The sequence below is a fragment of the Trichomycterus rosablanca genome, chromosome 2, assembly GCF_030014385.1.
Source record: "Trichomycterus rosablanca isolate fTriRos1 chromosome 2, fTriRos1.hap1, whole genome shotgun sequence".
Taxonomy (NCBI): Eukaryota; Metazoa; Chordata; class Actinopteri; order Siluriformes; family Trichomycteridae; genus Trichomycterus; species Trichomycterus rosablanca.
This window is the reverse complement of record NC_085989.1, coordinates 55,529,324-55,541,688: the sequence shown is the minus strand read 5'-3', so window position 1 is coordinate 55,541,688 and position 12,365 is coordinate 55,529,324. Positions and strand designations below refer to the sequence as shown.

At 39.9% G+C, this 12,365-nt stretch overlaps 1 protein-coding gene across 1 annotated transcript; it reads right to left on the bottom strand.

Annotated features, from left to right (window-relative positions):
• Positions 1-2,028: 2,028 nt before the first annotated feature.
• On the bottom strand, positions 2,029-9,171 carry LOC134335577 (interferon-induced very large GTPase 1-like). The gene is made up of 3 exons (XM_063018140.1): positions 9,126-9,171; positions 8,620-8,690; positions 2,029-7,360 (listed from the first exon to the last, which is right to left on the bottom strand). Exons 1-3 carry the CDS (start codon positions 9,133-9,135, stop codon positions 2,654-2,656), a joined length of 4,788 nt encoding a protein of 1,595 aa, XP_062874210.1. The 5' UTR covers positions 9,136-9,171; the 3' UTR covers positions 2,029-2,653.
• Between the last annotated feature and the right edge of the window lie 3,194 nt (positions 9,172-12,365).

Here is a 12,365-nt window from a genome sequence, read left to right as displayed (position 1 = left end):
GTGAACTGTGTGCAAGAATGTAAGTCATGGGGTCTAAATACTTTTGCGGTTCACTGTGTGTTTGTGTGATGCAGGTGACTGTGTCTGTGCAAGCATGCATTTGATGAGGTCCAACACTTTGCCTCAAGAAGGTGACTGTGTGTAGACAAGAAGTTGATGGGGGTCCATATACTTTTGCTCAGGCAGGTATCTACAGTGTATCACAAAAGTGAGTACACCCCTCACATTTCTGCAAATATTTTATTATATCTTTTCATGGGACAACACTATAGAAATAAAACTTGGATATAACTTAGAGTAGTCAGTGTACAACTTGTATAGCAGTGTAGATTTACTGTCTTCTGAAAATAACTCAACACACAGCCATTAATGTCTAAATGGCTGGCAACATAAGTGAGTACACCCCACAGTGAACATGTCCAAATTGTGCCCAAAGTGTCAATATTTTGTGTGACCACCATTATTATCCAGCACTGCCTTAACCCTCCTGGGCATGGAATTCACCAGAGCTGCACAGGTTGCTACTGGAATCCTCTTCCACTCCTCCATGATGACATCACGGAGCTGGTGGATGTTAGACACCTTGAACTCCTCCACCTTCCACTTGAGGATGCGCCACAGGTGCTCAATTGGGTTTAGTCCATCACCTTTACCTTCAGCTTCCTCAGCAAGGCAGTTGTCATCTTGGAGGTTGTGTTTGGGGTCGTTATCCTGTTGGAAAACTGCCATGAGGCCCAGTTTTCGAAGGGAGGGGATCATACTCTGTTTCAGAATGTCACAGTACATGTTGGAATTCATGTTTCCCTCAATGAACGGCAGCTCCCCAGTGCCAGCAACACTCATGCAGCCCAAGACCATGATGCTACCACCACCATGCTTGACTGTAGGCAAGATACAGTTGTCTTGGTACTTCTCACCAGGGTGCCGCCACACATGCTGGACACCATCTGAGCCAAACAAGTTTATCTTGGTCTCGTCAGACCACAGGGCATTCCAGTAATCCATGTTCTTGGACTGCTTGTCTTCAGCAAACTGTTTGCAGGCTTTCTTGTGCGTCAGCTTCCTTCTGGGATGACGACCATGCAGACCGAGTTGATGCAGTGTGCGGCGTATGGTCTGAGCACTGACAGGCTGACCTCCCACGTCTTCAACCTCTGCAGCAATGCTGGCAGCACTCATGTGTCTATTTTTTAAAGCCATCCTCTGGATATGACGCCGAACACGTGGACTCAACTTCTTTGGTCGACCCTGGCGAAGCCTGTTCCGAGTGGAACCTGTCCTGGAAAACCGCTGTATGACCTTGGCCACCATGCTGTAGCTCAGTTTCAGGGTGTTAGCAATCTTCTTATAGCCCAGGCCATCTTTGTGGAGAGCAACAATTCTATTTCTCACATCCTCAGAGAGTTCTTTGCCATGAGGTGCCATGTTGAATATCCAGTGGCCAGTATGAGAGAATTGTACCCAGAACACCAAATTTAACAGCCCTGCTCCCCATTTACACCTGGGACCTTGACACATGACACCAGGGAGGGACAACGACACATTTGGGCACAATTTGGACATGTTCACTGTGGGGTGTACTCACTTATGTTGCCAGCTATTTAGACATTAATGGCTGTGTGTTGAGTTATTTTCAGAAGACAGTAAATCTACACTGCTATACAAGCTGTACACTGACTACTCTAAGTTATATCCAAGTTTCATGTCTATAGTGTTGTCCCATGAAAAGATATAATGAAATATTTGCAGAAATGTGAGGGGTGTACTCACTTTTGTGATACACTGTATGTGGCTGTGCAAGCATGCATTTGGAGCGAATACTTTTTCTAAGGAAATTGACTCGGTGTGTGTCAAAAACACATGAACGGGGGGTCCAAATACTTTTGTTTAGACCAGTGACTGGGTGTATGCAATCATGGAGTTTGTGAATTTGAGTTTGGAGGGTGTGAATACTCTTTTGCAGAAATGTATTTAAACAAAACTGCTGGTGAGCTTTGAGACATTGATCTTTATTTATTTAAAATGCATTTCCAAAGTTATGCACATCCTGCTAATCTATACATCTCACAGCCATAACAACTTTATATGATGTTTTATAAAAGATCGAGAATTCACATTTTATCTTATAATATTAATAAATCTTCACATTGTTACATTAAAGAAGAACAAATAGTTAATTCAATATTAGTTTCTGTGTCTATTACAAGAATCACATTTGGGATATTTTAATAATTACCTTAATATTATCACAGTAATATGATCTGATTTGATTTAACTTGAAATTGCACAAAGCCAGATGCCCATTCTAACCCTTTATTTATGTGGGCTTTGTGGGGCTCCCATTGGCTAGAATGTCCAGCCATCCACCAGATATAGCCAGATAAAAGTCCACATCTGAATGGTAGTGGGTGGGCTAGCATATTTTTCCATTGTGGCACCTGAGCACCCTGCACATAGTAAGTACATTAAATAGTAAGCAAATATTAGATGTGTGTACACAGTGATTAATAATAAAGTTAAAATTACAAAAGATTTCCCAATAATTTTCATTAAAAAGTTCATTGCTGTTGTGGCCACTTTAAAATAAATCTAATTCTGCTGTAGAATCATGTTTTTGGGTTTTTTTTGGTCACAGAACACAGAACAGAATTCTTTAAATGTGTTCATCCAGACTCTCTATAGCTTGTGTTTTTGTGTATTTTATCCATTTAGAGGGAATCATTCCGTTTCCCTGGAATGTTTTTCCATAGTGTTGCTCCAGGTCTGTTTGGAATCTGCACACTAACCACTTCCAATATGGGAGCTCTGAATGATCAGGAGTGATGCTCCACCTAGCATATTCTCCTCCTGCTCTTCTATATGCTTTGTAGGGGAACGTCTTCTCTGTTTCAAGACCTGGGTAGAAACCTCTATCACTTTGTACTAGAGTTGTGCAGAAATCAATATTGAAATTTGTTGTGTATCTGTAGTGCCATCCTATGATTCCATTTACTCTGTGGAAGGGGACACTGTGATCTCCATCATGATTCTCCATTGTGTTGGTGCAGACAGCTTTACAGAATGGACACTGAACCCAGCAGCACTGACAGAGATGTTCAATCAGAATCTCATCTGGTTTCTTCCTGAACTTCTCCATGTTGATGTTTGTTACACTGTTGATGCTTTCATGTTTTTCTGACATCATCTTTGTGAGACCTTCACACACAACCTGCTGAAGAAAATCTAAATCTGTAATTTCCTCCAAATTAGTAAAAGTAATATCTTTTAAGTCTGTTAGTGAATTGTTCAAACTTTTCAGCCACATGTTTGCATCACCACAGCTCTTCTTCACTTCTTCGGTTGTGATGTTCATGGCATTCATCACTTTCTGCTCTTTGTGTTTCAGGTTTCCTTTGAGAAGATTCAGAACCTCTCTGTAATTTTCAGTGATGTATTTATCAACATTTTCTGTAATAAACTGTTCAAAGTGTTTCTTGGGATGGTTGATGTACTCCATGTACTTCTCAAAGTTCTCCTGCTCTGCCAGAGATTTCAGGATGTGTTTCTCAAGCTGTGACCTGTTACCATTAAATTCTGGCATGTCTGATCTCATCTGTGTTGACAGATCAATAGCAGTTTTATTGTAGGCTGCTTCCACGATGGCTGGTACAAGATTGTTGTAGACAAGTTCACCAAATACTGTTGTGGTTGTTGCTCCTCTGCAGTAGTTTTGGAAGATGCTGTAATATTGTGGTTTCTGCGTTTCTAGGTACAATTTTACATCATTTTCATTTCTGAACTGTTGGTGGATCTTGGTGAATTTGGAATCTGCAAGGTGACACACATGAAGACAGAGATCCAGAGTGAATTCCTTCTTCAGCTTTATTTTTTTGTTTTCACTGTGATATTTCTCAACTCTGTGTTTGACCTGGTCAGTTATTTCCTGAATGTAGCTGTTCTTGTACCCCAGTCTTGTAATTTTGCTGCAGATCTTCTTGATTAAGTCCTCAGATTCTTGGATGATATTGTTGATCAGGTTTCTCACTGACTCCTGGACTTCAAAGGGAATCATTTCATCTTGTGTAAATACAGACTTAACATAATCAAAACTTTGCTTTAGCCTTGATTTCTTTGAAATATAACATGAATAATCTCCCAGTCTGTGTATCTTTGTGTAATCATCCTGAGATATTCGCTCATACACAGCAGCTTGTTCATTACCTTCAGATAGAATCTGTATCACATCCTCCCAAATATCAAAAGGTTTCTCTACAGGTGTGTCTTGTGTTAGATCAGAGACCCATTTGTTCCACACTTTATCAAATTCCTGTCTGAGGACTCGTTCATCAGTTTCTGTGCTTTTTAGTTGTAGAGCAAGTGCTTTACTCACATTGAAGAGCTTTTCATCATACTCTGTCTTTTTCTGATCAAAAGCTTCTTGAGCTTTTTGCTGTTGAAGAAAATCATTCAGGTTTGTTTTTGCGTTTTTAACAAGATCCTCAAGAAGCTGTTTAATTTTCTGTTCACATCTCACTTTCCATTTAATTAAACTTATCTTGTCCTTTTTAAAGTAACACTTCATTGATTTCTCCACTTCTTCTCTGGTCTTCTTCATGTGAGCATAAAGGTCTTTGTCCTCAATCTTTTGCAGTTTTTTGTTTTTAATTGTGTTGTGCAGTTTTTCTTCATGTTCTAACATGGCACTTCTGAGGGACCAGGTCCATTTTCCAAACTCAGTTTCTAGTTTCCTGTAGGCTGCAATCTCCAGTGTGTTTTTGAAGCTAAAAACAAAGTTCTCGTTCAGTAGAGCCTTCCACATATCACTGATGCAGGATTTAAACTCTGAGAGTTTCATACTATGAGCTTTTGTGAAAATGTCTCTCTTTAGCTTCTGAACATTTTCACTGTATGAGGGGTTTGGTGGAGCCATTGGTGGGCTGCCCTCCCAGAGCTGTGCAAAATACTGAACATCATCTTGTACATTAAAAGCAATAACATCACTGAAGCACTCAGCTTCACTGTCTTCCTCTTTAGCAGCTAATTTTGTCATTTCATCCAGCTTTTCCTGTAGACGTCTCCTACCCTCCATGTTCTTCTCTCCAGCAGTGATGTCACCAACATTCTGATGGATAAACATACATCTGGGATTTAGTTTGACCTTCTTCATTTTCAGGAAGGCCTGAACAACAATCTGAAGAATGTCCTGCATCTCAGCAGGGTTCTCACCAAATATGTTGATCAAAGTCAGATTTCCAAGACCTACAACAAATGTTGCAAGTTCATTATCATGATGACGAGTGGATTTTCCTGCAAGCTCAAGTGCTCTAAGACCTTCAGTATCTACAATAAGAACGTAGTCACACTTCAGCTTCTCCTTCATCTCCTCTGATACTCTGACCAGCTGCATAAAGGCTCCTCGGGTGCACCTTCCAGCACTGACAGCAAACTGGAGTCCAAACATGGCATTCAGCATGGTGGATTTTCCTGTGCTCTGAATCCCTAGAACTGACAGCACAAAGACTCTCTGGTCTCCCAGTTTCTTTATGAGTTCATCTAGAACTGCTGAAACCCAAATCAGAGGAACATGAGCAGCATCACCATCCATCAGCTCCATTGGAAGACCGGATTTTATGAGTTCTGCAGCAAGTCTGGGAAGATTAGAGATGCTTCCTTCTTTAAATGTTTTCTTACTTGTTTGTATAGACATATTCGATTCATATATCTGACCCATCTCTCTGAAGATGTGTTCCAAACCAAACATTGCTGCATTTAGTTTTTTAGATATCTCTTCAAGTTCTGTTGGCTCAGCCTTCATCTTTCCTGAGTTATCACGTTTCTTTTTGAGGTTTAAAACCCTTGTCCATGTTTCATTGTACTTGTGATGAAGATCTGAAAGATCATCTGAGGTTTGTTTGTCCAGCAGAATTTCAAGCCATTTAATAAAAAAAGATTTTTCATTTCCTGATAGAGAATTCAGTGAGGAAATAAATTCTTTCATTAAGTCTGATTGTCCATTTCTTTGTTGCTGTTCACGGATTTGTTTCATTCGTGTTTGTTTTTCACTCTTTTGCATTTCTAAATTGTTTCCTTGAAGTCGATGTAAGTCTTTGTTTATTTGACACCACTCATGCCAGAGCTTCCCTTGACAGGGCAGGTGTGTTTCCTTTAATGTGAATATTTCCTTCTCTTCCAGATGTTTTATTATCTCTAGTGCAGCTTCTTTTCCTTTCTTGCATTCAGGATCATCTTCATCTGTGCTGATCTCATTGTTTTTGTATAAATCCTTAAGTTTAAAAACTGAAGATGACTTGGACAGACACTCTGTGATGGTTGTTCTGAGGTTCTCAGATACGTCTGACTGATTTCTGTCCTTTAAACCAATTCTGTAGTTTCCATTCTTAATCTTACTGACACCCGATTGATCCTCAGAAAGGAGACAGATGAGTGGTTTGGGGTCTTTCAGAAGCTTCTGTAGCATCTCCTTATTTCTTTCATTGTTAGGATCAGATAAAAGAACAACATTTACAGACGACATTTCAGTCAGAAGATCCAGCTGTTCCTTACTGGTTTCTGCATCACCATGTAGATTACAGAAAGCAACACAGTCAGTAAAATGATCAGTTTCCTTTCCAGATGGACAGTACCAAGCAATCTCCACAACTCCATCCATCAGTAGACGGTTTTTAATGCTGCCACGACAGTGTCTGTGGAAGAACGTCTGATGCTTCTCATTGATCAAGCTATTCATCAGCTGAGACTTGGAAAAGGACACGTCTCCTAACCTGAAGAACGCCACCACTGGAGTTTCTGCTTCATAAACATGCTGGGTTTTACTGATCTTGCTACCAGAAGTGTCAGAGATCATCCAGCTTTTAGCAATTTTGCGAAATGTCCACAGAGGAAACTTAATCTTTTCAGTAAATAGATTTGGCACCAGTAGAGGCAGAGCATACCGACACTGAGAGAGTTTAGTCACTATTAGTTGCTTCAGGAAACTGTCTGAGCAGTGGAACACCGCCATCTGAAGATCCATGGGATGGATAGGATTTTTTACACTCTGACCATCAGAAGATGCAGCTTTTTTGCAGAAAAGCTCATCAAATTCATCACCTTCTTCTTCATCTGTATCTGAGGAAGAAGGGTCTAAGGCAGTGGCTTCTTTTTTGGTGGTGATGTATCTTGCTCTGTAATTCATCATTAACAACCTTTGTAGAAAGGTTTGAACCAGATCTTTTTCTTCACAAGGTTCTTGGCAATGTAATGAAAGAGAAGTTAGCTGAAGAACATCTGACGTTTCAATTTTTAGTTTCTGCTTTTCCAGAAGATGAAGTCTAGTTAAGAGTTGTTCTGTTTTTGATCCACATTCTGCTATTGCTTTTTCCTGTAAAAATATTAAATTGCAGCATATTTTTAAAAGTTCATAATGAATTATCAGTTCCTATGTTAAACAATGCACATTTGGAAATGGCAGTAAAGTAAAACATTTACAGACACTTGTATTTATTTTATTCCAAGCAATATTGGAGTTTGAAGTTCATGAAGATACATTGTACACATGTTCAGCAAAGCTCGGAAGCTCTGCTCTAATACTTGCTGCTAAGACGAGCCGAGGTTATGGGTATACTGGTTATGCAGTAATCCAATTGGTGTACCTAATTTCACAGCTACTATAACGTGAAAGGAAATTCAGACATATCATTTATGTTTACTGCTTGTATCATGAATAGAAAATGTGTGTTACTGTCAAAGGGGTGTGAGTGCCCTGTGACAGAGGTATGAGGTGTTACATTGCATTTGTGATATTAATGAATAAATCCAACTGCAGTATCCTGCTCAGTGAGAAAGGTCAGTCAGCAGACATCTTATGTTGTATTTTGTTGAACATTCTGGGACCCAGTTGTGGGGGTGGGGGGTTGCACTGATGTTTTGTGATGAATCCAAATGCATTTGAATAATCTTTAGATTCCTCTGACAAGTGTTATTATTTAATTGTTAAATTTCAATTATCTTAACTGATCTTTTTATAGCAATTTATCTAACATTCATGGGGGCTCGTTTAGGATTTGAACACCCAGGAGACTCTCTGAGACTGCCCTGCCTGGGATCAAAACCAGGACCTTCTTGCTGTGAGACGACAGTGCTACCCTCTTAGCCACTGTGCCGCCCCATTTATATGATAAACTTATCATTTACATGAATGCAGCAGATATGATCAGGAGTAAAAACCAGCTGTGGCGAGTACCTGCAGACAGTGGTCTAGGAGGGGCAAACCATGAACCACTGACTGGTTGTTGGACAGTCAATAATTATTGATGCCAGGGAACATAAATGCTATGGTGTCTGGTTCAGTCCAAAAGAAGAGCTACTGTGGCTCAAATTGTAGATCATACTGTCCACCATCAACATTGGAAAAGGACATTGGAGCAATGGAAGAAGGTCAACTAGTCTGACTAATCTTTTTTCTCCAACATCACATGACAACCTACTTTTATTACAACCAGTGTTTTGATATTTGGTCATCAAAAATAAACCCTTCTAATACGTGTTATCCTTATGGACATTATTAAAAATGCTCTGTTGGGTTAATGCCAGCTATTAAATACCATTAGTGACACAATCATTGTATCAGAATTTACTTACACTGGGTGTTTCTGATAGTTTGTTGATAGTGTCTAATATTTGCTTCTTTTGTTGCAGGGGAGCGTTGTTGTCTATAAATAAAAAGTAAAAACATTATGAGAAAATTAGGTTAAATCAATATTACATTCCTTAATATAATGGCAATAACTTTGTTCCACTAATGTTCCTATGTTTTGGTAGTTTGAAGCAGTTGGCAGTGCCAGTCTCCTAAATTTCAGGCATTTTTGTTTTGAGGAAATAATTCCTTAAACAGACGGAATAATTACTTTTTTGCAAAGTGGCGAACCTCAACCCATTCTCAACTGATAACAACTGTGACTTTTTATGTAATGATAAACAATGTAATGATAAACAATGTAATAATAAACAAATTTTGTGTGTAGTAAGTTTAATTACCTGTACAGCAGTTTAGAAAACACTTATTTGTTCTGATTTGAATTTTAGCTACTATACTAGTTTTCACTAAGTTTGTTTTTTATTAGGTTTGTAAGAAAAATACAACTTACCACTGCACATCTCAGCATCGTCTTCAGCTTTATGTGTGGTACTTTCAGTTTGGGGTGAAGAACTTTTAGATTGGGGTGTGGTAACTTCAGCTTGAGATGTAGAACTTTCAGATTGGGGTGTGGTACTTTCACCTTGGGATGTAGAACTTTTAGATTGGGGTGTGGTACTTTCACCTTGGGATGTAGAACTTTTAGATTGGGATGTAGAACTTTTAGATTGGGGTGTGGTAACTTCAGCTTGAGATGTAGAACTTTCAGATTGGGGTGTGGTACTTTCACCTTGGGATGTAGAACTTTTAGATTGGGGTGTGGTACTTTCACCTTGGGATGTAGAACTTTTAGATTGGGGTGTGGTACTTTCACCTTGGGATGTAGAACTTTCAGATTGGGGTGTGGTACTTTTAGCTTGAGCTGTAGAACTGTTAGATTGGGGTGTGGTACTTTTAGCTTGAGATGTATAACTTTCAGATTGGGGTGTGGTAACTTCAGCTTGGGATGTAGAACTTTTAGATTGGGGTGTGGTACTTTTAGATTTGGGTCTGGTAACTTCACCTTGGGATGAATAACTTTCAGATCGGGGTGTGGTACATTCAGCTTGGGATGTAGAACTTTTTGATCGGGGTGTGGTAACTTCAGCTTGAGATGTAGAACTTTTAGATCGGGGTGTGGTACTTTCAGCATGGGATATAGAACTTTCAAATTGGGGTGTGGTACTTTCAGCTTGGGACGTAGAACTTTCAGATTGGGGTGTGGTACATTCAGCTTGGGATGTGGTACTTTTTGATCGGGGTGTGGTAACTTCAGCTTGAGATGTAGAACTTTTAGATTGGGGTGTGGTACTTTCAGCATGGGATATAGAACTTTCAAATTGGGGTGTGGTACTTTCAGCTTGGGACGTAGAACTTTCAGATTGGGGTGTGGTACTTTCAGCTTGGGATGTGGTACTTTCAGATTGAGATGTAGAACTTTCAGATTGGGGTGTGGTACTTTTAACTTGAGATGCAGAACTTTCAGAATGGGGTGTGGTACTTTCAGCTTGGGGTGTGGTACTTTCAGCTTGGGGTGTGGTACTTTCAGATTGAGATGTAGAACTTTCAGATTGGGGTGTGGTACTTTCAGCTTGGGATGTAGAACTTTCAGATTGGGGTGTGGTACTTTCAGCTTGGGATGTAGAACTTTTAGATCGGGGTGTGGTACATTCAGCTTGGGATGTAGAACTTTCAGATTGGGGTGTGGTACATTCAGCTTGGGATGTAGAACTTTTAGATCGCGGTGTGGTAACTTCAGCTTTAGATGTAGAACTTTTAGACTGGGGTGTGGTACTCTCAGCTTGAGATGTAGAACTTTCAGATTGGGGTGTAGAACTTTTAGATTGGGATGTAGAACTTTTAGATTGGGGTGTGGTACTTTCAGCTTGAGATGTAGAACTTTCAGATTGGGGTGTGGTAACTTCAGCTTGAGATGTAGAACTTTTAGATTGGGGTGTAGAACTTTTAGATTGGGGTGTGGTAACTTCAGCCTGAGATGTAGAACTTTTAGATTGGGGTGTGGTACTCTCAGCTTGAGATGTAGAACTTTCAGATTGGGGTGTATAACTTTTAGATTGGGATGTAGAACTTTTAGATTGGGGTGTGGTACTTTCAGCTTGAGATGTAGAACTTTCAGATTGGGGTGTAGAACTTTCAGATCGGGGTGTGGTAACTTCAGCTTGAGATGTAGAACTTTTAGATTGGGGTGTGGTAACTTCAGTTTGAGATGTAGAACTTTTAGATTGGGGTGTGGTAACTTCAGTTTGAGATGTAGAACTTTTAGATTGGGGTGTGGTAACTTCAGCTTGAGATGTAGAACTTTCAGATTGGGGTGTGGTAACTTCAGTTTGAGATGTAGAACTTTTAGATTGGGGTGTAGAACTTTCAGATCGGGGTGTGGTAACTTCAGCTTGAGATGTAGAACTTTCAGATTGGGGTGTGGTAACTTCAGTTTCAGATGTAGAACTTTCAGATTGGGGTGTGGTACTTTCAGATCGGGGTGTGGTAACTTCAGCTTGAGATGTAGAACTTTTAGATTGGGGTGTGGTAACTTCAGCTTGAGATGTAGAACTTTTAGATTGGGGTGTGGTAACTTCAGTTTGAGATGTAGAACTTTCAAATTGAAGTGTGGTAACTTCAGCTTGAGATGTAGAACTTTTAGATTGGGGTGTGGTACTTTCAGCTTGAGATGTAGAACTTTCAGATTGGGGTGTGGTAACTTCAGCTTGAGATGTAGAACTTTTAGATTGGGGTGTAGAACTTTCAGATTGGGGTGTGGTAACTTCAGCTTGAGATGTAGAACTTTTAGATTGGGGTTTGGTAACTTCAGCTTGAGATGTAGAACTTTTAGATTGGGGTGTGGTAACTTCAATTTGAGATGTAGAACTTTTAGATTGGGGTGTGGTCTCTTCAACTTGGGATGTAGAATTTTTAGATTGGGGTGTGGTACTTTTAGCTTGAGCTGTAGAACTTTCAGATTGGGGTGTGGTACTTTCAGCTTCAGATGTAGAACTTTTAGATTGGGTTGTGGTCCTTTCCACTTGGGATGTAGAACTTTTAGATTGGGGTGTGGTACTTTTAGCTTGAGCTGTAGAACTTTCAGATTGGGGTGTGGTACTTTCAGCTTGGCATGTAGAACTTTTAGATTGGGGTGTGGTCCCTTCCACTTGGGATGTAGAACTTTTAGATTGGGGTGTGGTAACTTCAGTTTGAGATGTAAAACTTTCAGATTGGGGTGTAGAACTTTTAGATTGGGGTGTGGTACTTTCAGCTTGAGATGAAGGACTTTCAGATTGGGATGTAGAACTTTTAGATTGGGGTGTGGTCCCTTCCACTTGGGATGTAGAACTTTTAGATTGGGGTGTGGTAACTTCAGTTTGAGATGTAGAACTTTTAGATTGGGGTGTGGTACTTTTAGCTTGAGCTGTAGAACTTTCAGATTGGGGTGTGGTCCCTTCCACTTGGGATGTAGAACTTTTAGATTGGGGTGTGGTAACTTCAGTTTGAGATGTAAAACTTTCAGATTGGGGTGTAGAACTTTTAGATTGGGATGTAGAACTTTTAGATTGGGGTGTGGTACTTTCAGCTTGAGATTTAGAACTTTCAGATTGGGATGTAGAACTTTTAGATTGGGGTGTGGTAACTTCAGTTTGAGATGTAGAACTTTTAGATTGGGGTGTGGTCTCTTCAACTTGGGATGTAGAATTTTTAG

Excerpts from the sequence above, each read along its gene's own strand:
- LOC134335577 (XM_063018140.1), bottom strand. Across the intron at positions 7,361-8,619 it reads AACTATCAGAAACACCCAGT|GAAAAAGCAATAGCAGAATG; the intron begins GTAAGTAAATTC and ends ATATTTTTACAG.